At 37.2% G+C, this 27,769-nt stretch overlaps 2 protein-coding genes across 4 annotated transcripts; both read right to left on the bottom strand.

Moving 5' to 3' along the window:
• Positions 1–1,839: 1,839 nt before the first annotated feature.
• Positions 1,840–18,770, bottom strand: LOC143213815 (sodium- and chloride-dependent GABA transporter 1). Of its 3 annotated transcripts, XM_076434110.1 has the most exons (13): positions 18,378–18,770; positions 17,347–17,460; positions 17,108–17,278; positions 13,825–14,130; positions 13,096–13,230; positions 12,386–12,514; positions 12,145–12,286; positions 10,443–10,814; positions 8,269–8,485; positions 7,824–7,976; positions 6,970–7,173; positions 5,448–5,618; positions 1,840–4,948 (listed from the first exon to the last, which is right to left on the bottom strand). In XM_076434110.1, exons 4-13 carry the CDS (start codon positions 14,123–14,125, stop codon positions 4,811–4,813), a joined length of 1,962 nt encoding a protein of 653 aa, XP_076290225.1. In that variant the 5' UTR covers positions 14,126–14,130; positions 17,108–17,278; positions 17,347–17,460; positions 18,378–18,770; the 3' UTR covers positions 1,840–4,810. The 3 variants fall into 3 exon arrangements, 2 of the variants coding, with proteins under 2 accessions (XP_076290225.1, XP_076290224.1); XM_076434109.1 differs by lacking the exons at positions 17,108–17,278; positions 17,347–17,460 and having other exon boundaries at positions 18,378–18,768; XR_013010041.1 differs by lacking the exons at positions 17,108–17,278; positions 17,347–17,460 and having other exon boundaries at positions 4,792–4,948; positions 5,448–5,599.
• Positions 18,771–21,203: 2,433 nt separating this feature from the next.
• Positions 21,204–27,526, bottom strand: LOC143213622 (uncharacterized). The gene is made up of 4 exons (XM_076433663.1): positions 26,705–27,526; positions 23,479–23,574; positions 22,794–23,044; positions 21,204–22,132 (listed from the first exon to the last, which is right to left on the bottom strand). The coding sequence occupies exons 1-4, from the start codon at positions 26,945–26,947 to the stop codon at positions 21,769–21,771; spliced, it is 954 nt and encodes a 317-aa protein (XP_076289778.1). The 5' UTR covers positions 26,948–27,526; the 3' UTR covers positions 21,204–21,768.
• Between the last annotated feature and the right edge of the window lie 243 nt (positions 27,527–27,769).

The raw sequence follows: 27,769 nt of genomic DNA, 5'->3' as shown, positions 1-27,769 counted from the left end.
GGGTGCAGATCGAAGTTTTGATCTTATAGGATCAATGGTTCAGGAGTTATGCTTTCTTAAAGTTAAGCAATCTGCAGTGTTTTTGACAGGTAAGGCCGCCGTCATATTGGTTTGTAGTGACGACCGCAAGCCGTTTACCTTGCCGCTCCCCTAATCACCAAACAACTACCAGCTATTGTATATCCAACGAAAGAACAGTACCGTTGCGCGCAGCTTGGAAGATGGTGGGGCGCAGCGAGCCTATCATCTCTCACTCCCCACTTTCTTGAACCAATTAGGGCGAAGATGCGCAGCGACGAACGAAAACTGGTCTTCACACGGTACTGTCCTCTCCTTGGATAGAGTATAGAGGCTCTGCTCTGCAAGCGGCGCGACACAAACCAATTTGGCGGTGCCCTTACCTGTCAAAAACACTGCAGATTGCTCAACTTTAAGCAAGCATAACTCCTGAACCATTGATCCTACAAGATCGAAACTTCGGTCTGCAGCCGCCCCGGGATCAAATCTACTGGATTACATACCAAATACATCATAATTTATAGGAGAAAGGCACAAATTTTGAGTCCGGTAAAGTAAAGAGCAGCTAATTTAAATACTATAGTCTATCTTTCTTGATCTGTACAATAATAGTTTATAAAATTAAAGAAAATTATTATTAGATTAAGAGCAATCAGATGCGTCAATACGGTAAAAAGCATTCATCTGATTCTGCAAAATAGGACATGAAAAAAGCTTCATATATCAAGAGGACAGCGATCCAAAATTCAAAGCTTAAGTTACAATTAAATTTTTGAAAAAAATATTATGTGGAGGCATTTATAAAGAAGTTTACAAAAAATAATAGAACATGTTAAAATCTGAATGGAACAATGTGTTAATACAAACATTATTAATAAATCAGTTCAATGGCGCATCAAGTCTGCAATGAGAAAAATATACATTTTTCAGTTGTTTCGATTTCCCTATTACCATAAAATCAAATTATTGGTTTGCTTTTATTCTCGTACGCGATTAACTAAACGGATAAACTATTTTTATAATTATATTCATTTACCCAGAAATTGCAATCGTCAACTTACTTCCCGTGACAACTGTACCTGTTCCTTGCATTACGAATATTTTTATTGCTCTCGTACCAAATATCTATGTATACCGGGAGACGATCTATCTAGACTAGACAGTGCCGGATCAAGTGTCTAACGGGACCTAGCTAAAATCTAGATTGGGGCCACATTTATCTAAGTTGCTTCTAAAGAAATCTGGAATAACGTCAGTTAAAATTTTTATATTAAAGATTTATTAAAAAAATATTTTCTTACTTTATTGTTTATTTTCTTCTGATCTAAAAACTAAAACTGAGCCTCAGACATGTCTTACGTGTCTATTGATTTATCCGGCACTGTATCGAAATCGATGTTTCATACTTATTATGCATAGAACTCCGATGATTCCGTTAGTGCCATATGTTAGTGCCTGTGCTGGGGCCGGCAAAAATGAACAGCTTATTACATCTTTGTCAATTAATGTTTTGTAACTGAAACCAGAAATTTAGCATGTTTCATTAAGAGGTCATGGCTAGTTAACAATAAAAAAAGGTGTTTTTTCAACAATCTTTTCTGAAAAGATTTGCGGACTCTTCTTTAAACGAGTGTATTATTTAAGAGTACATGTATTGTACAACTTGTAGCAATTCTTTTGTTGCACAATCTTGAAAAATTCTCAATTCTACACGTAGCAAAATACATACATAGAATTACAATCTTCTTTATAGCAACACGAATCCCTAAAGTCTGTAGAACATTTCTTGAAATCAACCCTCTCAAATATGATCAATATCGTTTCTTTCGTTGAACAACATTCACTTTAACCTCGAATTTCACTTATACGAATTTCTAAGGGACGTGGAATAACAAACACTGACATAGAGAGTCGTTAATACAGCATATTGTTACATTTACATTGAGATAACTCGATTAAACTATACCCACGTTTTCCTCTTATTCCATTTACTCTTGTACGGGATGTAAAGAAATCTTCGGATCGATGAGGATCTGTAAAAAAAGTTGCCGTAAAATTCTTGACCCTGAATTTCAAGGTCAAATATTTTTTTATAGCATGATGCGTAGAATACAATGGTATACAAATTTTGACCTTGAGATTCAAAGTCAAGTTTGCGGCAACTTCCTTTTACAGACCCTCATCGAACCGAAGATGTATTGGGTTGGCAAGAAAGTAATTTCTTTATTCAAGCGATGAACTTTAATCAATAAAATAGTTTTTTATTTGTTCTTTTTGGCAATAGATCATCGAACAAAAGGGAAAATGTCTCATTCGTTGAAGTTCATTGCTGGAATAAAAAAAGTGGGCTCTATTTCACCTTAAAATACCAAAATTACTTTCTTATCAACCCAATAGAGTAGCCGAGACTTTTCTTTCCACCCTGCACATCGACGATGGGATTCGCGGGTCTTCGGTGAATAAATCTGTCTCCGCGCAAGATCATTTTGGGAACCCTCAATTTAGGCTCAGAGCTATCATACAATGGAATTAGTACCGTGACCTGTAAGTTTGTAACATCCTTAAAGCATACGCTTATGATTAGACTGAGTAACGCTGGATTCTGGATTTTAAAACATCGAGAAGAAAATTTGTACAATTTGTACCAAAAGGAACACATGGCTTGATATAATTGCAATACAGAAATGTAAAAATGTCAGTAAGCACTTTAATAAACAACATCACGTAAGAAATTGTACATAAACTTTTCGCGGAAAACGAATCTGTTAAAGCTTCATTTTTAATTACACATTTGTATAAGCGACGATAAATCCATAAATCTCAAATCAGAAAACAAATAGAACTCCTTATTGATATACGTAACAGTACAAAATTCGATAGAAAGTGTACGCAGCTATTTTTATAATTTTCACTTTTTGATTATATCTTGAACAACAGCATTTTTATTCAGGCACAAATTTTTATTTTTATTTCAACGCATTTCGTATGAAAGCTAAAGAAATACTTGGGAAACCTGCTTGGAATGTGTCACCGAACTTTGTCAAAAACAAATGCCTTCCGAGAATGAAATTAGTTGTAAACTTGTCCATTGAGGAATATACACACAAGTAATAAAATACGATTTTTCTACTTTAGTTTGATACTCTATCTCGCAGACCTGGGCAACTTGCGGCTCACGAGCTGACGACTCTTCCCCCACTCCTGGGTCTTTCCCACCAAACTCCTGTGGAGAGTACGAGGAGGTGGATAGTGGGGCATCCGGTACACTTGTAATGGGAGTCGTTAAGCGACAGTGGGGAAGAAGTTACCCGGGCTTGCTGTATCTTTTAATTTGTATAATGTATAATGAATGTTTGTTCGAAGTGTTAGGCGTGTTTTTTATCAGTATCAGTCATTTTCTCCAGCTTGGTATATCTCGCATTTAAAAAAAAAATCATTATACCATCCAGTGAAAAACATTTTTCATATACTGAAATTAAATACAAGATATATAGAAAATCGTCATTTCTTTTTCAACTTAGAGTATTAAGCCTTTGCAGTCGGAGCTATTTTAACTTGAAAATTGAACGTTTCTTTCAACCTAGAATATGTAATTACATTCTTTATAATTTACTTCATTTTATGGATATGAAATTGATACCTATATTTAATCATGTAATAAATAATTTAATAATGTAAACAATATTCTGTCACCCCTCGACTGCTAAGGGTTAAAACTTAGATTTGTTACTTGGAAAACTATTGTGCTGTTAATTTGTAGAACGACGTCATAAAATAGGCTTCACTGCCCATCAATTTCAACTTCTATTAGTGTTTTAATACTTTTCGAACATTCTTTATAGCTAGTGCGCCGACTACAGAAATTGGAAAACTTGAATAACCATCAACTAAAAGCTACGGTATTTGAGAAAGATGTTTTCCTGGGTCCCTTCAGGATTTCTTAACGCGATCAATTCGCCTCCAACTACTAAAGTAGAAAAATCTTCCAACTTGAAAAGGAGAATATGAATAATATCTTGTAAATATATTTATCTCCTCTCGGTACTATTTGTTGCAAGAACTTGTGTTCCCTTAGGTTAAACCAGCGAAGCTACCAACTAAACTACGTTGTCTTTTAATAATCCCTTGTACATGCATCGCAAACCGTATCGCGATGGAAAAATAGATCTCTTCTAGCGTTTTAGACCGCTATCGTAGTATCTATATAAGTTTCGCGTAGTCGACTATCTACTCGCCTCTGCTTTCACCCATCTTATATTTTTCTAGTTGCAAACACGTCTCGCATGGTACCGGTTTATTTAATAATTAGAGGAACAAGGCCGGTCTTTCGCTTAATTAACAATCGATCATCAATCTACGTGTCAACAGTAGGTTTACTATCTTCTTCTGATTCTGCTCACTTACTTTACATCAGACCCGGGCAACTAGCACTCTGAGAGTAGATCACGTAGATCAGCTACCCCCGCCATCGCGCTCCGGTCGCCTGTCCCCTCGTCTGGCCGGCCGAGTGGGGGTAGCCGATTCTACATCGTCGACTCTCGGGGCACTAGTTGCCCAGGCGTGCTTTACATTCTGTTGAAAATGTGTTAAAATATTTCGACATAAACAAAGGTTTGAGAGCTGTTGTTTTTATACAATGATTTGAATTTAAATGGGGATAATCGTGGATTTATAATAGTAATTGAACTCGAACATTTTGCTGTCTACCGGCCTCGTGTCTTAAAACCCGTTAAAAATACTACGCTTACGGTAATTACAACCTATTTAGGAATATTGGTGTCATTTGCGCCGATCATGTTTGACTTAGGAAACTGCTGTTCTTGGTGATTAAGCCAGCACTGCTTTCAGACATCGGTATCACCGGGGACTTCTCGCCCTTCGGTAGCTTCGGATGCGATTTTATATTCGGTGTCAACCCTTTCTTGAGATTCTGAAAGTGATCAATATTTTAATAAATGATATATTTATTAAAAAATATTTCAATACATTATATCAGGTTGGCAACTGAGTTCGCGATCTCCATATTTTCTCAAACAAAGTCATTTATATGTATTTTTTAAGCACGAGTATTTTATATCAACTTAATCGAAAAATTCAGAGCTTTCCAATGATATACAGTTCAAAAGGAATGGTCACTGAATGAGATTATAATGATACAATAAAAGAATTACGAAACAAAAAGTCGCGAATTTAGTTGCCAACCTAATATATTTATTTATGTAAAAGATATTTCAATAAAACTATATGCAGTTCATTATAATACGAAAGTTGTAAGCCATATACACGATACAATGCATAAAATATTACAATTCGATATGCAGATCCGTCAGTAATTATCAATTTAGCTTAATAAATTTTAATAGATGTGAGAAATTAATTCCCTATTTCTATGCAAATATTGTTATGCGTTTACTTGGCGATGATTTTACCTCGTAAACTGATCCTGGATTCACGATGACGTAATAGATGGCGTATCCTGGTATCCAAATCATGGAGGATATACTAAGAAGTACGCCCACCCAATTCGCCCACGTTGGGTATTCATAATCGCTTCCGTATTTGAAGGGTTTATCTTGAACGCCTAGGAATACGAAGATAAACTGTAACATATAAATCAAATGAATACTGTAAAAAAGTGTATACCTTAAAAATGACAACTAATGAGGATTACACGTAAAATTAAACGCTCTAGAATATAGTGATAAAACTAAAAGTTAGTGGCAACTTATCTTTGGATCGTATTACAAATTTCCGAATTTTTATATTGTAGAAACTTTATAGAGTTCTATAATAACATCGTTATGTAAATGAAAGGACATTAACTAAAGAAATGTGTGAGTCAATTATTTCGATGACGTGATGTCCGTAATAAAAAAATTTGTAAACTGCCCACATAGTAAGAATAGAAAAACACATGCGGTATCGAGATGGTGCTAATGTTCAGCCACATAAAAGGAAATTGAAATTCGCACGGGGAAATTGAAAAACAGGGAAAATACCATTGACACTATTTTCATAAAACTGTGGCTGTTGGAGAGCGCGAAGCTGCGCTTTAAAACCGTTTTTGTAGCGTTACGATACGACGCTTAGTTCACGAGATATCGTTGTGTAAATTGTAAATACAAGGTACATATCTCTTTCTCTCAGGAAACAGTTACCCTTTCTCTTCTCGTACCGGATCAGTCAGGTGACGTTGTGATACATGCACGATAGAAACAGAACGCGTCACGTGACCGGATTGAGGCGGCAGCGTGGGGGACCCCATTCTTTTTGTTTTAAATGAAAACTTGTGCAGTAAATCCTCTACAGTCGCAAAAAAGGCCTTACACGATAAACGCAAAAAAATATCCCCTCCACTGTAGTAATCTGATCTCGGCTCGGGTATATCGGTGTGAGCCACTAATAATGCAACGCGGAGAGTCGCGTCGACGCGACGGCACAGTTCAAAGGCCCGTGCGCCCTCACAATGTAACACCAATATTTAATCTTTTTTATTATTTCTTATCTTTTTATAAGACTTTCTCACCAATATATTTGTGGCATTTTTCTGATTAAAATAATACCAAACACGATATAATTTCAACTGTATTTAGAGGTTTAATTGACGATGAACGTTTCGGGCGCAAGGAAGAACATTGTATGGGAAAGAAAGAGACGCGGAGAGTCGCAGTCGTTTCGGCCGTGCGCGGTCTCTCTTTACATAGCTGTTCTTCTCTACGTTCGGCTCGGCCTTTGAAGCTCAAAAAAAATAGTGTCCGGCTACGAACTTTGCAAACGAACCTCCCCGAGGCTTTTGCGATTATAGAGTATTTACTATTTACTGTATCGCTTATATATCTTGAGAACGGATTGAGATATCGGGATGGGACAAAATGCATTGGAAAGAGCATCGACTCTACTACCTTCTGCGTGTATTAACGATCATAATTTGTTCGCGAATTTAATACTTACGGCCATGATGACTGGCGCCAACACTACCCAGCAAATATACCAAAATTTGTTCATTCGTATGCCCATCATTTGGTGAATGCAATCGCAAAACCTCTTTGCTCCGAAGATCCACGATATCGCGATCGTTTGGAAGAAACAGACCCAGAGAATCGACATGCCACTTGCCGAGTAGAAATCCATTAATTGAAATATGTAAACTCCTCCCTGGAACAAGATCAATCGTTCATAGTTTCCATTTTTCTGGAAAACATGTGTACAATTTTTCCCTGTCAAGAATCCTTTATTCATTATAATTCAAATGAGAATTGAATGTATGATCAGTAGACTACGGATCTTTGTGCATTTATTTATTAACCATTTTCCTGGAAAACATGTGTACAATTTTTCCCTGTCAAGAATCCTTTATTCACTATAATTCAAATGAGAATTGAATGTATGATCAGTAGACTGCGGATCTTTGTGCATTTATAGCAAAATTGAGTACATGAAATTCCAGATTGTTGGAAAATTTTTAATATTTAAGATGTCAATATATGTATAATTTCTCCTGTATTAAAATCATTAAGAGGTGAAATAACATTCAATTTAGTTTCTATTCCTTGCAATCGATGCAGACAATTTTTATTTTGCATAAAGATCCGATTCTACGAAAAAACAAAAACTTTTAAATTGATTTTACACAAGACTTCGAGAGAGAGATATTGTTTATATTAACGTCTTATTTCTGACAAACACAAAATTGTACATTGTCACTGAGAAATTATGATATAATATTTGATAGCACACATGTGTTATCTTTTAGACTGGAAGTGTATTTCGAAACATTGCTGCCTCTAATTAAAAAGAACACTCACATTGGTGACCATTGGGATGCCCATAGCAAACATTACAACGCAGATAGCAACGGTGAACTTCCTTCTGTGGGGTCGAAGGAGTTCAGGCCAGTTATCGACGACACCGGTGACAAACGACTCGACGATGCAGAATTCGCTGTCGATCCCAAGTATCTGTAGAAAAGAGAACCGCGATTACTTCCCGGCGTAGAGAAACACTCGTTAAACCATTTTCAACCCTTGTTCTCAAATAACAGAATTAAATCGTGTAATCAATTTTCGTTTCTCGAGAAGTAATGGAAAAATTGCGAACAACGTTTCGCTAGCAGATTATGAAATAGAAGAGAGTCGAAATCGGCGATTATCGAGATTGTTGCGTGGATGAAATTGTATACGTATGTAATATCTGATCACAGAAGAAACGGGGTGTACACTCCTCCCCGTTCGAGTGTTAATTATTCCTTACGAGCAGCATGACGAAGAAGATTATGGCCCACATAGTAGCACCGGGAAGCTTCACGACGACCTCCGGATACGTGAGGAAGACAAGACCCGGACCGCTTTTCACCACTTCGGACACTTCCGTACCCTGTTCGGACGCGATGTGACCCAATATGGAGAACGTCACGCAACCAGCCAGAAGACAAGTCAAGGTGTTCACAATACAAGTGATTAGTGCATCTCTGGAAGACAAAACTCACACTTTCAAAGACTTCGTTGGGTTAGCGTTGTCTAAAAAGAACTGGTCGCACACCCAAAAACCCTCGGCAATAAACAAAGGATAGGTCAAGGAGGTCATTCCATGTGAAGCTGATCAGATTTTTTGCACTATGTCTCAGGTTTTACTGAAATTGAAATGCGGTATACTCTATGTCAAAATAGGTGGGGGTTTAAGTCATCACTAAACTGCGGATCTTTATGCATTTATAGGGAAATTGAGTAGATAAAATTCAAGATTGTTGGAAATACTCAAAATAGAAGATTTCTTGCAATCGATGCAGACAATTTTAATTTTGCATAAAGATCCGCAGTCTAGTCATCACTTCGTTATCTTCGAAATTGTTGACAAGATACGGACCATCAAAGTTTGCAATTTCTGAAAACCTTCACAAAACAATTTACATCTCGATTATTATTAAAGATAGAAAGATTTTCTTCGTTTTAATCGTCATCGTAATTCTTTGTAAATAATTTATCATTTTGTATGCGAACGTAATTTTTTGAAGCAAAAATATTTAAAATATTTAAAATATTGACGTATCTGGAATCGTATTCCACCATCTACATAAAAATTCGTTACGCCGACTGATCGACCACCATTTACCAGTGGTTCTTAAAGATCGGTAAGAATTACAGATTTTGATGGTCCGTATCTTTTAAACTTTAAACAATTTCAAAGATGACTTGAACATATCTCAATTTCAGCAAAATCCAAGAGTGCGAGAAAGTGATACAGTTCACGTGAAATGACCCAACGTGTTAATGATCCTCCTACATGCCTCTAACCTCCGGAGTCCGAACTAGGTAACACTAGTTTGATGCTCTGATTACAAGGTAACTTTTGAGAATTTTTTGAAGGAAAAGTACTCAGTATTTCAATATTCGAATTCAGCCGTAATGCTTGGGGATAATAAACTGAATGAAAATGCAAACAGAAAAGAGAAAACGATTCGGACAAACCGTCAAACTATGAAGAACCCTTAAGAGCTCATGCCTAACATATCTAACAAATCCAAATTTTCTGTAAAAAGGTTAATGAACTTTTTTCTTAAACGAGTACCTTATAAGAATATATTGTACAATTTATAGTAATTTTTGTGCTCCAGAACCTTAAAAGAAGTGCCTGTGCAAAACAGTTAATATAATGACCGAGTCTGTTAATTTCGATATGACTCTATTTAGTAGATAAACCAAGGATTTGTGTTTAATGAAATTCTACGTTTCAATTTAGTGAAAAATCAATTCTTCTAAAAACCTTTCGTTCATTTACTAGATAAAGTCATTATATCACAAAGCAATGCTTATACTATAAAAATATCTTGAATTCTTGAAGGTGATTAAACCCTCCCTTAAATCAGTTAATTTGCTCATATTATTTGCTCATTATAAAAAAAAACAAATATTTTATATGAATAGTTTCTTTATAAAAGGTGTCCCAAACATGTCGTACATACTTCCTTGAAAAGGTTGATTCCTAAGGTTTTCTAAAATAACGTTTTCCTTTACGAAAATGTTCTTCGCGGTTTGTTCAAGAAGTTATTAACGAAACACACGGACCAATCATTTACTGGAACCACTCGATTACTGGAATCGCGCTCTAATTGGTCCGCGTTTTCTCTTAATGACTCATTAATAAAGCCGCGAAGAACTTTTTCACAAAGGAAAAAGTTACTTCGAATGAGCTCAGAAACCACCCCCTTTAGGAAGTCCATTATTGTAACACCTTGTATATGACAAGTTTATTTTTATCGTTAATGGAAATATTTTCCACGTTAAAAAATATGAATAATTACAATGACAGACGCAAGATCCGATCGAATTATGTTTGCCAAGGGTAGTAAAAAAGTGATGGAAATAAATGAGCGATGTGTTGCGCGCGCGCTACGTCAATGAAATGTATGAGAACCTGGGGAAGCTTACTTATAGCAATTATGGTGGAACTTATTGTACGATCCCAAAGCTGGCAGAGCTCCGGTGCCGATACTGTACGCGAAGAATATTTGCGTGGCACCGTCGATCCATGGACTGGCTGTAAGCAACTCCTTCCACCTGGGCGTGATGTAGTATAGTAATCCGTCTTTGGCGCCGTCCAATGTCACCGCTCTTCCCAAAAGAATGAAAAGCACCACGTACGGGAACAAGGCTGAAAACCAGATGATCTTACCGCTCTGATGCAGACCACGCCAGATGACAAAGTAAACAAGCAGCCAGCCGAGAATCAGACAACCGAACAGCTCCCATTGCATCCCACCGATGGTTTCGATACCGGAGGTGATCCCAAGAACTCGTCGTCTAAAATTTCAAAATAATCACGAGTTATCCATCAATCGTATGACTACCGACGATCGATTCAGAGTCGCCAGATTAACCCCTTGCCCTACAACAGGCCTAGGCAACGCTTATAACCATAGCTTAATAGCCATAGCAGTTGAAGAAGCGACGTAGAACAATCAAACAAAAAAAAAGGCCTGGGCAATGCTGGCTCGCGGAATAGATGTGACTGCTTCTCTCCTTCTCTTGCTCGATAAGCTTTCCTTCCTTTGCTCGGCAAGACAATGCCAACCACGCCCACTCCGACAGAGGAGTAGCAGCAACATCTGTTCCGCGAGTCAGCGTCGCCCAAACCTGCCCTACAATATTGTGTCCGACTCGTGTTAAAGATTCTGAACAGAGTCTAATCAATATGTACAGCTATTCGAAAATATATGGGCGTACAATAGATATAAAGTTTTTTCTGTTTTAGGAAATTAAAAATCACAGAAAACGTTTTATTCGCTGATATCGTAAAATAAATCGTCGGGCAACGGGGTTAAGGGAGTAGACTCTTTTTGCCAGGATTCCAAGGATGCGGGATTCGCGTTCTCAATTCTCGATAATGTAAAGATGGGAGGAGGGGGTTTCAGTATTCAAAACCGCTAAATAAAAGATCAATCTATGGCGCTATCTCCCACAAAAGTAAGGGGCGTAATTTGCATTTTTCGGCAGCATGTAGCTGTTGCAGTTTTATGAAAACAACCAAATTACGCCCCGTAAATGCGCGATCGCGGCCTGGATTGATCATTTATCTAGCGGTTTTGTCTACTGAAAAACTTCATCTTTGCATTATTGAGAAATGAGAAGGCGCATCCCGCACCCTTGCAATTCTGGAAAAACGACCTTCCCCTTAGTCGCCGAATAGTATCCCCACGCTTTTGCCACGAACCGGTCACGTGACGCGTTCCGTCTCTGTCGAGCATATGTCACAATGTCACGTGGCAGGTCTGGTTCTGGCAGAGAGAGGGTAACGTTTTTCCTCAATTTCCCTCAAATAGGGCTGGTGATTTCGATTGAACCTTTGACATACATACCCGGTTACCCACGAGGTACCGCAGTATACAACAATTAGCCGGGTATCTCACACAAATGATGTAGATAAAATATTTTAAACCGCCAATATGTTATACGTATATTAAAATAAAAATAATGTTTTCATATTATTTCCACCGTTCAGTTTTCATACCATCAGATTATAATTTTAGTCAAATTATCAGTTGTAGTTTTAGTTTGCATAAAGATCCCCAGCGTAATAATTAACGAGAGATTTTAGATGAATGAATCTGAGGCTAAGAAGGCTCTTACTTACTCCCAATATTCTTCGACTGGTGTTGTATGATGTAAAGTGGCATTGATCGTAGAGTTTGTATTGTTTGGACCACTATTCATGTTATAGAAATGCTCAGTAACGTTCGAAGCATCGTAACAATCCTTGGTATTCCACCAATTGCCTAGAAAATCATGGAAATATTGTTTGTTATACATCTTTCGAATTTGCTGTCCTAACCCAGACCTTCCACTCGTTATTGGTTTATAATTGTTATACTGACCACAACCACTCCAAGGTACTCCAGGTGCATTCACGATTGTACTTATAAGGTAGAAGAGTGACCAAGCGATTATGATACAATAATACACGTCCAGGAAGAATACGATCGTCATTGTGGCGTATCCAACACCTGCAAAACATTATCAGCGCCAACTATTAGACATGGTTACACCATCAATATATACACATTTGTGCAATTTAATATTATAGTGATTCAGAATGTTACATTTACTCTCTTATATTGAATTTTTATATCATTTTTACTCTATTTTTATTTACTTAAATCTATAAAATTATATCTTAAATTAAATATTAAATCTTAAATTAAAATATCATAAATTTTCTTTATATGAAAAAGCTAAAAATATCGTGACCCGTACATTTTCCGTCATTTTTTTTTGCTTCATAATTCTTTTTTATAGGATGACCGAATAATTTTGTCCAACCACTGTATGTGTTAGGAGACGTAATATCGTAGTATTATTGACGTAAATATTAAATATTAAAACCGTAATGTTAAATCAGTGATGAGCAACCCGCGCCCCGCGGCGGCCTTCGTCCATGCAACAAAGCGTTCGTTGCCGGTTGCGGCCCGCACTTGGTCTTATGTTTCCACTTTTGGCCTACTACACGCCGCGGTTTGCTGATCGCTGTGTTAAGGGGTTAATAAAACATCCACAATTGTGTATGTCCTAAAATAAACATATGTACCTTGCAACAAGGGACACAATTGTTCCATAAGTGTCATCCCTCCAACGCCAAGGTATTGGCCAATGGCAACTTCTTGGAAAAATATGGGGATCCCGCAAAACATCATGGCGATGCCATACGTGATCAGAAACGCTCCTGCAATTAACATTTCACACGTAATTCACCAACAGAACATCAGAAACGCACTGATTACTGTTTGATCAGGTATGCATCGAGCGAACAGTTTTAATTAGCCGATACGAAACACGATTCGAATGAAGGATTAGCGGTAGAAGTCGGAGTATTGATAAAAATTGAATTATCTTTGCATAAATTAACTTATGAAGGCGCTATGGCGTCCCTTAACCCTGTGCACTCCTTTGTTGAGTGTGACTCGACATCAGAGACAGAAAAATATAAATAAAACGGGTTCTTATATGTGTTTGGTTCCCCTTTTATTTAATTGTCTTATTCTTTAGTTAAAACAAATATAAATAACAACAAAGTTTGAGAGCTGTGTTTACTATAATTAGTAAACAAAATTGTTTAGAATAAGTAGCAGTCGAGGAACTCTCCTTTGAAGTAAATTTCAAACAAAACACTTGAAATAGTAGGGAGTTGTTGGCAACAAAATTGAAAAATAATTCGCAGTGCAAAGGGTTAAATGCATGCCTAATTTGACAACGCTTGTACGCAGTTACCAGATTACTATACAATATTCAGAAATGTTTGAACAAGGGCCAAACTTACCGCCACCATTTTTGTAGCATAGATAAGGGAAGCGCCAGACATTTCCCAGACCCACGGAAACGCTGATGCAAGAAAAGAGGAAATCGAGCTTGTTGCCCCAACCTCCTCGTTCAGTGTCTTCCTCCCGGTTCCCGAATTCCGTCACCTTACCCTGCGCAAAGGACACTGTCGTCTTGGGATCAGCCCGGGAAGATTCCTTTCCCTTCTCCGATGCCACCGACTTGGCTTTGAACTCTATGAATGTCTGATCCGGATCCACTTGATCCCTCTCCTCCCCCCAATAGTACATTTTCTCAGCCATCCTTCCTGGAATCACAAAGTCAATCAGTTAACCCTTCGGGCACGACGCGACGCGCAGCTGTTTGTTTCCTTTCGTGCAACCAGCACTGTATAATGTTACTGTAATTTGCAGAAGATTCAAACATTTTGATGTTTCCCACAGTTATCCTCAAAATTCTATAAAGTAATAGATGAAACTGTGTTGCACTTGAGGGGACATTACAATTTCTCGGTCGAAAATTTTAAGTTTTTATGGGACTGATAAAGTAATGAAAAAACATTTTTTTCGAGTCCGTAATTAAAAAAATGTTGCAGCCTCATGGAAGTCATTGAAGAAAGAGAGAATTATCCTTAGAAATAGTATGACTATTGCCCCAGTATAGACTACGATTATTTTGTTCGAGCAAATATTCATAAAATGGTGGACCTCCAAAGTTGGTGGTCTCAAAAATAGCATTTTCTTCGTAAAAAAACGTTAAAATTTGAGGAAAACGTTAACCAATCTTATTTTATTTTATTCTTTTTCCAAGGATAATTCCTTTTAATCAGACGTTCCAGTGTGAGCCGCAATCGTGCACGCCAGCAGATCAATGACTTCCATGAGGCTGCAAAAACACCCCTATTATTTGCAAAATTATATAAACATTTTTCCTTGTATTTGAAGACTTAAGATGTATGTCAAAAAAATTACGGCCTCAAAAAAATGTTTTTTCATTACTTTATCAGTCCCATAAAAATTATTAAAATTTTCGACCAAGAAAGTGTGATGTCCCCTTAATAATTCCTATAAGGTTAAGGTCGCTGATAATTATAGCTTTGAAACGCATTTCTCTGAAAATGATATTTTCAGAATCGATGCCAGCGATATTTGAAAAGCCTTATGTGTTTCCTTGCTTAAAAAAGCAAATATTTCTTAAAGTTATGTTTTGGAAAAATATATAAAATATAATTAAGATAGATATAGCATGAACAAGGAGTATTTATTTTATATATTGATCGTATACGAGGTATTGTTTAGTATATGATGTATTTGATTTGAAGCGTGGCTTATAAAGATTAAAATTTCCGCGATTCGACAAGTGAGACATTCCCTGCATCTTGCTGCAATGGAAACGTGACCTTAGAGAATTGCTTCGGTGTCCTAATTCAGGATAATCGATTATAATCACGGCGGTTACGTAAAACTGTCTTGTAGAAGCGAAATTATCTCGATAAGCAGTAGACACGCGTTACCCTAATGACATGTACCAATTTTGAAGTTTCGTAATGTCCTTGCTATACACTTTTACTTAAATAGAATAATTGGCAAATTGATTCGCAAGGTATTCTACATGCGAAATGTCTTTAAGTAGCATTGAAACATTATATGACGTGCACTTGAAAATTCGTCGATAAATGACAGTGGCAAACACGTATGAAATATTGCGAAATTTGGCTAACAAGTTCAATTTCAAATGCATTTGATATATTCTGAGAAAATAGAAAAAAAAGTGTTTCGATAATAATCAAAGAGGAATTAATAAGTTGCCACTACACTTAATTTATGCTTAACTTTTTACCTAATAATTAGGCTTAACTGAAGGATTTAAAAAATATATTATTTCATCAATTTTCTTTACCTTTTATTTTGTGGAATTAATCGATTTGGAAAATGAGCTGATAGCTAATTATCATTACAAAATATACAAGAACAATGAATGAATGAAAGAGCTCTTAAAATTTATTTTAAAATTATTTTCTGGAGTTAAACCGATTTGGCAAATGCGCTAATACCTAATTAACGTTACAAAATATAGAGGAAATTAATAAACAAGCGATCAAGATAGTCAGAATTATCTTGTAGTTCAATTTTGAGCCATGGCATAAATTGTACCTACTTTTAGATCTTCTTTATAGTGAATATTCGATAAACAATTAACTAGCATAAAAATTTGTTTTAACTTTGTAATAAATTACTTTCATCAGTCTTAATACGTAAGTATTTTATCAAAGTCTATTTGAACGTTTCGCCGACGAGTGAGAGGCGTGAAAACTTATTGCGCAGTTCTTGGGACGTTGAAGATGACGTACAATGCATATCCCTCTTTCTCCTGTTCTCGCATTGTTGAATGCAAAATCGATAAATAATAAACAGGTATCGTGAAATGCATTTTCCTGCCTCAGTTCCACAGAACTACGAACCGTGCAAAACATGTAAGAAACACCGAGTTTTATACTGATTATTCGACTGAGAATTTTTATAAAATTGAAATGATTCATTTATTGAAAATTATGTGGATTAATTGTAATGTACAGGAGATATATGGACATTTACTGCTTTCCTTAATAATCGTAAAGAAAATCTGTTTACTGATTATTAGACTGCGGATGTTTATGCATTTTCCAATTTTTGTAGACTTTAAAGAGAGTCGAATGAAATAAAATTCTTTTTTTAATGAAAACAGCCTTTGTAGATCCAAAACAAATAAAAATTGTAAGAAATTCTGTCGAATTTGATATTCTATTCTTTTTTAAAGATTTTCATATGCCATAAATGCATAAAGATCCGCAGTCTACTGATTATGCTAAGACTTACTAAGTCTTACTAACTTAGCAGCTAAGTTCTATGCATGCCATTTTACTATACAGGGTGATTCTGAGAACTGGGACAAGTTCTGCTCTTTTTTAGTAATTTAGTCAGTCATTTCCAAAACCAATAAATAACATCACATACATAATGATATTTTTTTATTCCACATGTGAAATATAATTTCCAGACTACATTTATGGCGAATGCAAATTTTCAAAGAATATTAGGATACGAAACTCAATACAATTTCGTACGATTTTTATTAATTTTGTATCTACGAAACCCGTTGCCGCTAAAAATATTTGATGCCACTTTCTAAAAATTTATCACCAAAAATGAAAAATTGTATAAACATCCGCAGTCCAATAATTTCACTTGAAAAATTGAAAGAAATGTGTTGCTTCGGTGAAATAAAAGCATAGATGAATTACTCACAGATTGCAACTGCACGAGTATAGAAGTACTTTTTTATTCCGAGTAAGGATCGAGTAATTTGTTCAAACAAGCCGCATAGAAATCTCACAACCAGCACAATCGCAGTCAACCTCAATGGTATTTTTTAGGTCAAGTTGGAGGACTGTCGGCTTCTTCCGTGATCAGTTCAGTCTGCAATTTCTATCCACATAGACGCAATCCACTGACGCCGGTTTAGTTTTCAATGAAAAATTCCCTACCATGAAAATTCGGCCCTAACCCACGCAGACCGTTATCCTCACTATCATTGGGTGGAGGGTTGCACGTGTCGATATTACTCGCGTACTCGTGTGCGTGGATAGCTCTGCATTCACCTGTCCATGTGTGCCTTTTACTATTGTGCACGATCTCGTACACGTACACGTGTCAGTGAACGCGCGTGCGTCTGTCGTTGTGTACAAACTCTCGGTAAGTCTGCGCGCTACGGATGCTGAACGCAAAATCAATAACAAGGTTTCTGTCCTCTCACGTTACACGTGGACGGTCATTTAATCGGGAAAATAGCCGAATCTCGCTTGTAAACCGACTTGTAAACAACCAGAATAATCGGAAAAACTTTTTCAATGCAAAATTGCATTAAAATTGTGTTACTTTGAATAGTAAAATGAATACACCTTTTAATTAGAGACGATAACGTTTTCACTTGAAATCGAAAGGACGATTTAAACGAAATACAGATTTATAATGTGTATTTTATACGAATTTTAGTTATTCCGTCTCGTATAAGATGTATGTATATTGTGGTGTATTTTAGTTGTTCCATAAATATTTAATGTATCGATTTTATTCACTTTAATTTTAGTGATTTAGTCTTGTATAGGGTATATTTTATTTTGCTGTATTTTATTATATTAGTTCCATAATTATGTTATTAATATCGATTTTATTCATTTTAATTTTAGTTGTTTCATCTGTACTGATACATAAATATTTTATATCTCGATGTTATTCATTTAAATATATTTTAAGTGTTTTTTATTGTATATTTCAGTATAGTTCCGTGTAAATATTTTGTATATCGATTTTGTTTATTTTCCTTTTCTTTATGTGTCTGCTTCGTACAGAGCACATTTTGTAGTTCCATTTATGCCAAAAGTGACGTAAACAATTTCGAAATATTGTGTTTTCGTTTCAAATGTGCAAATCGGTTCGTGGAAGGATGGCCGGCAATCTGGACTGAAGTAAGTGTATATGTATGCTCGCGGATTCAGGACAAAGGATATCGACGTACCTCGGAATGCGACTCCGTCGGCTGGCCTCGCGATCGACGTCGATCTATCAGCTGAAACTGATGGCTGGTCCTTAGCTGCGATGTTAGTTTGCTCCAAGATATTTACATCGTTCGGATGTTGCGACGTCGTGCCGGGGGATGATTCCCACGGCAGAAAACAATCTGCTCACGCCCGTTCCTCGAGCTGCTCGTCACCTATCCCAGAATGTGCACTACCCTTCAGCGCAGTCGAGATAACGTGGAAGCGGAGAATCACCAAGATGGGACACCAAATCAACAAATTGCGCTTTCGGCTTCGACGAATGTTTATTGCGCGTCAGTTCGAAAGCGTGCCTCGTGTCGATCTACCCCACAAGGGATGTGGTTACAGAATAATGCTGAGTTTCAAGATGGGGAGTGTTACCCCTTTCGAACGCATGCGCAACATAAAAGCCACCCCTCCACAGCAAGAACATGACTTTCGTCCTGCGGTTGGAAAATCCTCGGAACTTTTTTTCTCCTGATAAATAATCAGAGGAGTCGACGAGATCGTCATTTGTTGAATAATGACAGACCGCCCGGCGCCGTTTAGCCACGCCGAGATATCAATCTGCCAGCCTTTCAAGAACGATTTGCGATTCCGTCGTTTGTGATTGATGCTACAGTCATGGAAATTTTTCAGAAAAGAAATGCATTTTAAAAAATCCTTTTCACACAGTTTCGTAGCCACGATAATACCATGCAACTTTCGTTTGAACTTTCTTTTCATATCATTTGTTGTTCTCGAGATATGTCACGAAAAAGAACATTTTTTCAAGGACTGATTTCACCCCTTTAATGCGAGAAGTACAACTTGTCAAATGTAGCTGTGCGGTTGACGGATGCGTAGAAGAAAACAAAGACCGCACTCGACGAGAGAAGGATGCAACATTTGAACGGTAAAGTACACACCTCGTCAAAAGTGCGTACTGTCCATTATTTCTTACAGCAGTAAACATACAAAACAACTGTTTATATGTTTGTGTGAATACACTTGTGTCACTATACTTTTTAACTGAACTGTCGCAACGTGAATCGTTTGACAGGTGACGTATCGTTGTGAAGTTCCGCCTATTTACCACTGCGCAGCGGGGTCATTTCCCCTTGCGGGGGACATTCAGCCGCACAGCTAGATTTGACAAGCTGTACAGTAAATATTCGATGGACGCAAGGGCCTCGGGGAGGTTCGTTTGTATAGTTCATAGAGAGACACTATCTTTTTGTGCTTCAAAGACTGATCCGAACATTGCAGAAAATGGCGTATGGATGAGACCGCTTTATGCAATAAATGAAACGTGTTTGTTTTTACTTATTTTCAATGAAATTATACCAACCATAGACATATAGAGATAGACTGCGCGGCCTGAACGAAGCGCTGAAGTCCACAATGGCGGCATGCGAGAGAGAGAGAGCATTAGCCGGGGTCCATAGCGCTCTCTTTCTAATTGATGTGTCGACACATCATATAGAAAGAGAGCGCTATGGACCCCGGCTAATGCTCTCTCTCTCACTCTTTGTACCGCGCGCCGCCATTGTGGGCTTCAACTCGCCCATAAGACGGCGCAGTCTATCTCTATATGTCTATGATACCAACATATTTGTGACATTTTTATGATTAAAATGATACCAAACAAGATATAATTTGGCTCATATTTACTGTACTGTATTATGTGAAGCATAATGTATGTTCATTTCGTCAATTAAACCACTAAATACAGTTAAATTATATCGTGTTTAGTGTCATTTTAATCAGAAAAATGCCACAAATAAGTTGGTGAAAGTCCCATAAAAAAATAATGAAAAATAACAAAGTTTTGTAATTAGATTAGTAGTGGTTCACACCGATATACTCGACCAGAGATCAAATTACGTCTACACTGCGACCGAGGCAGCTCGAGCTTAGTAGCCCCTGCGGTGTTGCCTCGCAGTGGAGGGGATATCTTTTTGCATTCAACGTGTAACACCTTCTTGCGTCCATAAAATGTTTACTGTAGCACGAAAAAAATAGGGTTATATTAGTCATAACTTACTCTACTTGGGTTCAGTAGATGCAGGGTGGGTTAGGTCAACTTGAGCAATGCTTCATGCAGAAGATGCAAAAAGCAGGTGCAGTTATGTCTCGATACATGAGAAAACTTCGGGCCCGAAATGTTACTTATATCGTGTACAAACGTATAACACCGAGAATTCATTAATCTAATGACAGAATTTTTTAAATTATTTTTTTATGCAACCTTTGCCATCATATTCGTGACATCAGCACAACACTGATTATCCGTATTGTAACGTTGCTGACCCAGAGTATCCACTAAATTTCGGGCAATTAAACTAAATGAATAGCTGTTGCATCGGGAATAATACTAATATGTATAACAATAAGAGACAATAATTAAAAAATTAATTATCAGAGCTGTGTAAACGGTCCTAAACATTATCAATTACAATGGTAATAGAAAAGGTCCGTCAGTCGAGGATCAAATTGTTCTGTTTACACGAGCAGAATTCAGACACCATCGGTTCGGATAATCGAATTTGCACTGAATTGTGAATTGAAGTTAAGTAAAGTTAAAACACGACCCAGATTGTGTCGTGATTGGATTCATTTTAATCAGAAAAATGTCACAAATATGTTGGTAAATGTTTCATAACAAACCACTCAAAAAAAGTTTTGCCACTACTTGACCTCTCAAGGCTAGGTTGCTGCGTATTTCCATAAATATCGTGCACATCTCTTTCATATACGCCGAGACATTACTGTAATATTCCACGAGAGAGAGAGAGAGAGAGAGAGAGAGAGAGAGAGAGAGAGAGAGAGAGAACGATCGAATATATGTAAAAGTCATTAATATGGAATAAAGAGTACAAATTTGTATTTAAAAATTTCAAGTTGACCTTGACGGAGCTCTTCAGTACAACTACATGATCGAATAAATGTCAGCATGATATATTTCCTATTACGTTTTTCTACTATTTATCTTACATACTTCCAAGCGTTAAAGTAGGTCTAGGATAGGAGTATAGGGTACGCGGATTCAAATTGCAACCTGTCCAGAGACCTACGGATATTTCTTCCGTCGAAACAATTCAGGCTCGCCGGTGATTCACCAATGTGCACGAGTCAACACGCGATACTGCCATAAAGATTGTCTCGCGTGTACATATGCATGTTTATCTGTCCGCTTATTAGCCGTGTGGGCGACGAACACCGTGTCGCAGTAAATATTTTTACATTTATGCGTTGTCCTCCACGGCTAGAGGCAGAGGACCCGGAATAAAGCGGTCACAGTTTCCGGACTCGATGAGCCAACCGTTGAATCGCGGCGATTCGACGCCATCTCGTTGCGTCATGACAGCGTCGAGCGATGTGTCCTCTTCAACAGGAACTCGACTTGTCGCTGGAGTTGCTTGGCACTGGCACCACCGTGTGACAGCCCCGTCTGTGTCGTAGCTGTTTAGACGTCAGCTTGTCGGAGTCCACGATGTCGTCAACGACGGCGACCGTGTGCATCGACGCTTTCCTCTGGCCTTCTTTGTAACCGGAGAAACACGGTTTCGGAGTCCAGTTCGTCCCATAAGAGATCGGGTGGATCTCCATCCGAGCCGGATTGTTCACGTTGTTGGGGATCTCGGATCGATAGTCGTCGTAGACTGAACTCGCCTCGCTCTCGTCCACCGGCACGATGGACTTCATCGGAGACACTTCCTGCGGCCAGTGTTGCAACAGAAACCGCAGAATTCTGAACGACAGAAGACGAACACCATATGACACCGCGGTCGTCTATAGACTGGCACAGATCGAACGAAACTGTTCCTATTTTCAACTACAGTCAGCCGAAATAACATTCGAACTTTTTGAATAACGGACTTTACGATTCGGATTTCTTTTTGGAGGATAGAATAATTAGGTTACTGATGACATGAAAAAGAAATTTTGGACATTTTTATTTTCTTGATTGTTGAAGAAAGTTCTAGTTCGGTTTTGTTTAATCTTACACAGTTTCTTGATACTTGTGCATTAAGTAGAAAGTCCAAGTGAAATTCTATTGTTTTTGTTCAGATTGCCAATTTGTTGCATGGGGACTTTAATCTGTTAATGAAAATCTAATATAATTAGACTGCGGATCTGTATGCAATTATGGCTTCTGAAAATTTTCAAAAAATGACGATTTTGATTTATTTCAGACGTAAAAAGGCTACTACCACGGAAATTAAGGTTTTATTTTATTCCACTTTCTTAAAATTCATCTACAAAAATTGGAAATTGCATAAACATTCGCAGTCTAGTAATGATATTTGGTAAAATGAAATCGTGCGATTCTGTTAGATCAGCGAATAATAGTACATTGAAAACGTCTAGTCTAAAATCACGTAATCAATGATTGAGAACTGCATAGTTACCTTTTAAGAAGACAATTGGCATAGTACTTCAGCCTCTCCAAAACAGCCCTGAATCCAGTCCAGAAAGTTTTGACAGCATATCGCATTGGATTCGTCGAGATCGTGCAACCTAAAGTGGTTATCGCGATTGACATAGATGCGATCCAACTGATAAAATCAGCTGACACCGTTGGCGGCTTCAACGGCGAAGGATAATACGAAGACCAAACGCGTTGCCACCACTGATAGGAAATGTCACGATACTCAGACTCCTGTGGGAAATGAAATTTTTGACAAGTTATGTATCATCGTTCCAACTACTGTCACAACTGATACCGTTCAATCTCAGATGAGCCTGAGATTAAAGTTTCTATTTGCAAATTATATACAGTGACCGACATAATTGTTTAAACACCCTCCATATCAGAATAACATTTTTCAAAGTGAACCAAACTATTTATGGTCTTCTGCATGAAAATTGCTTTTGTTCCTCGTTACGAGTACTATATGTTGCAAAGGAAAGAAATATTGACCTTGACAATCAAGGTCAAGGATGTTTTTGCACGAATCTTTTTTTACAAATCTCCACCGATATTTTCAGGAACAATATTCGGTCGTCACGAATAAGGGGAAAAATAAATTGAAATAAATAAAGTATATATTCCAAATAAAATTGTTTTGATGAGCTCGTGAAACTTCTACTTACGCAAGTCCAGTAGTTCCAGATGCAGCAATAGAGCAACCTTTGAAGGATCAGCCAGAACCATAAACCGGTGATAGCGACGACCCAGCCGACCGTGACCTTCAACCACGAACGTACCAGATGTTACCTTGAAAGCAACTTCGCTGACGAATTACACTCCGCGACAATATATTATAAGGCACTTCTATAGAACTTCTATAAAACCATATTAATCGAAGTTGCAAAAAAGAATTTCTACTTTTTCTGTATTATTCGTTGTAGTTTGCTTGAGGAGACTTTCTTCGAACACTATATTGCAATTAGTATTTCCACGGATGACGAAGTTAGATGACACACACAATAGCTGACAACTAGACTGAGAATCTTCGTGCAAAATAAATATTTTCGAGACGCCTTCTACAGTGGGTGTACAAAGTATTCGTACATCTTTTAAAAACTAGCTTTTTTATAATTGTACTTTTTTTTTATAATTGTTATAATCAATTAGAAGCATTGGTTTATGAAATGATGTGCAAAAAAGATTTTCCAGAAATTATAATTTACAAGGTTACATGCAAAAGGTTTGCAAGGTTACATGCAAAAATAAAGAAGGGATTTTTTAAAACTTTTTTTATATTAGGGCCCTTAAAGAAAATTTAAAATATATGTTTTGTAGATCTATAGTAGTTACACACATGTTGAAAATTTAATCGAAATCGATTAACATACACACGAGCTACAAGCGGTTAAAAATGGTGAAAATCGTAGTTTTACACGACTTTTGATCAATTTCTGCTTCAAATCCACAAAATCGTACATCTTTCGATGCGTGTCATTTTTTCCTACGTCAACCGATGTCGATTAAATTTTCAGCATGTGTATAACTAACATAGATCTACAAAACATATATTTTAAATTTTCATTTAGGGACCCAAATAAAAAAGTTTCAAAAAATGCCTTTTTTATTTTTTAATTATAATTTTTGGAAAATCTTTTTTGCATATCACTTCGTCAACCAATGCTTCTAATTGATCACAAAAAATGAGGTCGTTTGATACAATTATAAAAAAGTTATTAGTTTTTAGAAGGTGTACGAATACTTTGTACATTGACACCCACTGTATATGTTTCAATGCTATTGTTAATGATTAAAAAAGTAAATCTCTGCTGATATTGATGGATAAAATTTTTCACAAATTATTTAAATATTACCAAGCAAGAGCTAAAGCGAATAATCGTTAATGATCACATCAAATATAAACCAGGATGTGTCTGTGGCGGAAAAGTCAATAGAAATGAGAATAAGTATAAAAGATGAGATAGTGATCATGTTCACCGAGGCGTCACGATTCATCTTCGTCTTTTGCAGATACTGATCGATCATCAAAATAATTCGAGAGAAAATCTGCTAGTACACGGAGTGAAACTTCGAATTCACGACAATTAAAGGTTATACATGAACATTATTGCAAAGAGTTAAATGATCGAACGTGTATATCCGACGCATACAATGCAGCTTATTGAAAGATTCATGTGCTGCAATGAGAAGCAATAAACTGAGATGTTATTACCTGGAGATACCAAGAGTTCGTTGTTTTTTACTTTCTAATAATTTGTTGCAATGAGACTACTTTCTCTACGATCGCAGACAAGTAGAAATTATTGAATTGGAATTTGGAAAATGAAGCAGACGCGTGAGTATTAATTATATCAGTTCGAAGTGAACCCAAATATATAGACTGCGGATTTCATGTATTTACGGAAAATAGTTTGTGCGATCTAAAATGATGCAAATTCTAAAAGGATTTCAAAATATCAATATATCAGTGTCAACTTATGATTAAAGGATAAGGAAAGTTCCTATATGGTGCTTCTTGCAATAAATAATAATGCTCTGTTTAAAACATTTCGCTTCGTTCGTTCTTGCAATATTCTGTCTTATAAATCTTCAACAGTCTCGAACAATTTTGAAGATTAATCAATACAGGTGAAGACGAGAAGATGAAGCCTGTAACTTTTCCATTCTTAATTTAAGAAGATTTCAAGTGCTTTTCTAATTATTATTGTGAAACACCAAAACCATTAAGAATATTTCGTCTTACTAATCTTCAACAGTCTCGAACAATTTTGAAGGTTGATCGATGCAGGCGAAGACGAGAAGATGAAGCCTGTAACTTTTTCATTCTTAATTTAAGATGGTTTCAAGTGCATTTCAGATCGTTATCGTGAAACACCAAAACCGTTAAGAAGATTGCTCTTTGAATGTATTTGTTGTATGAAATGAGTTGAAAATCATTTCTAATATTTTATTCGGAGTCCAACTTGTTCTTCGCCGCGAGCCACACGCGGCCCCCACTAGTGGCGGTACGATCGTTGACCGTGTGAAATGGTGAAACGTCACCTCCCACTTTAGCGAACAGAATCTACTACATTGTATATTATTCTCCTTTAAACCGAAATAAAATGTTGTTGCTGTCAACGTATAACCATTGGAAAACGTATACAACAGATTGAAATGTTCTTCTTCCTTAGGAAATGATGAACGCACGAAAAACAAGTTCTACTCACAGTAACCGTGATGCAAGGGATTAACCCTAGCACTCCTATGGAGGGGGGGGGGGCTCCTCGAGCCCACAGGTTGGAAAAATTGAAATTAGGACTATTTTTCTTGGGTGAAAAATTCTGAAAAAATTATTTATTGTCGTTTACACATTATAGTTTAATATCCAGAGTGTTCTCCTGCTATAGAAAAGAAATTACAGTGCATAGAAGAGAAAAAACTCCTCTTATCTCCAAAAAATAACAAATAATCCCAGAACTAAGGATCAAATATAATAATATATCGAAACCCAAACAAAAATGCTATAAATGTAAAAATCATGTATGCAAAAAGCATTCTATAAGTGTTGTATCCTGTCATTCGTGTTTGTCATCTGAAGAATCGAGTTCAGAGTAGTATTGATGTATACATTATCTTATATTATTCTATTGTATACATATACATCTAAATACAATATAGAATGTTCATTAAGTATCACACGCTTAAATATTACCAACCTTCTGCTTTAAATAATTTTTTCTTAGGAGAAATGAGAAAAGAAGAGTATGGGCTCGAGGCCCCCCCCCCCGTTGGGAGTCCGCGTGAAGGATCGGAGCTTGGAGAGTGCTAGGGTTAATTTGTACACCTGATACAATAGAACGTTCACGGAACGAGTGTGCACTGTAGTCGGAAACCTGGAAATCATCGTACCTGGAGAAATTTGTAAACCCACGTGCCCATCAGATGGTCTAAGTTGTTGAAGGACGGTGGACTTCTCCATAGAGCCATCGTCAACGCAGCCATGATCAAGAAGGACGGCAACGTGTGTATAAAGTCCGGTCCAACGGTGATTTTGGCATACTCCTGAAAGACTTTGTGCTGCAGAAGAAGTATTTCCTGTGGGACGGAGAGCAAGGTCACTGTCTGATTGTAGAGGGCGGTCAGGCAGGACATCGCTAGCAAGGCCGAACGCCGCCAGCCCGATCCTTGCCAATTTATTCACGCCAGCATCGAGCGTTGCCGCAATTACGGTTATATGCAGTCGGAGGCAGTTGGAACGTGACGTTGCAGACGAAATGAACCACGGCACCAACCGGGTTCCTTTGTTTCTTATTAATCATTTCATAGCAAATGTCGGAGGACAGCTCGGGCAACTTCATTGCGTTGAAGGCCGCGCGAATTTTGTGCAGTTCACACGAGTTTCACCTACAGTGATTCACAAGGCTTTTAGAAGTTAGAACAATCAGTTTACTACATGACGTGGAAAATCAAGATTGGCAAAATATGGCAATTGGTAAGAATTACAGAGACAATACTAAAAGTTGTTGTTTATATTGAAAGTTAAGTCTATATTGAAAATTTTTAAAATACCTAGATCTGCGCAGATTATACATATTCTGAAAATTTTATCAAAACCGGGGCCAACGTTGCAATGAGTTACAAAGTTTAAAGATGGTGTAAGAAATGTATATGTAAGTACTGATCGTCCATCAGGAGATGGCAGTGATTTTGGGGGATCTGCAAGACCCCACTCTTACGTCTTCGTCAAGCGATTCGGCCAATAGCGGAAGACACGCAGCGCGGAGTAGGGATATCACGTGGTCCCTAGAGGTTCTTTACATTCAATCTCTCAGAGATGTTAAAAGATATTTCGCAGGGTTTTCTAAAACAAAGGCAATGGGAAAATAGAGGGTTACGATTGTATTTATTTATAAACAAGTTTATTGCAATCTAACAATTTCTGAATTCGTTTCCGACTTTCGAAAATGCTCAATT

This window comes from Lasioglossum baleicum, chromosome 11, assembly GCF_051020765.1.
Source record: "Lasioglossum baleicum chromosome 11, iyLasBale1, whole genome shotgun sequence".
NCBI lineage: Eukaryota > Metazoa > Arthropoda > Insecta > Hymenoptera > Halictidae > Lasioglossum > Lasioglossum baleicum.
Note: the sequence above shows the minus strand (reverse complement) of the source record. Positions and strands in the feature narration are given on the sequence as shown.

Bases quoted from the DNA above. Each gene is read 5' to 3' on its own strand.
- LOC143213815 (XM_076434110.1), bottom strand. From the start codon at position 14,125: ATGGCTGAGAAAATGTACTATTGGGGGGAGGAGAGGGATCAAGTGGAT. The intron at 13,231-13,824 runs GTAAGTTTGGCC...TGTTAATTGCAG, and splicing joins ATGCTACAAAAATGGTGGCG to GAGCGTTTCTGATCACGTAT. The intron at 4,949-5,447 runs GTAAAATCATCG...GATCACTTTCAG, and splicing joins ATCCAGGATCAGTTTACGAG to AATCTCAAGAAAGGGTTGAC.
- LOC143213622 (XM_076433663.1), bottom strand. From the start codon at position 26,947: ATGTCCTGCCTGACCGCCCTCTACAATCAGACAGTGACCTTGCTCTCC. The intron at 23,575-26,704 runs GTACGATGATTT...TCGTGGTTGAAG, and splicing joins GGGTTTACAAATTTCTCCAG to GTCACGGTCGGCTGGGTCGT. The intron at 22,133-22,793 runs GTAACTATGCAG...TCTGTCGTTCAG, and splicing joins GCCAATTGTCTTCTTAAAAG to AATTCTGCGGTTTCTGTTGC.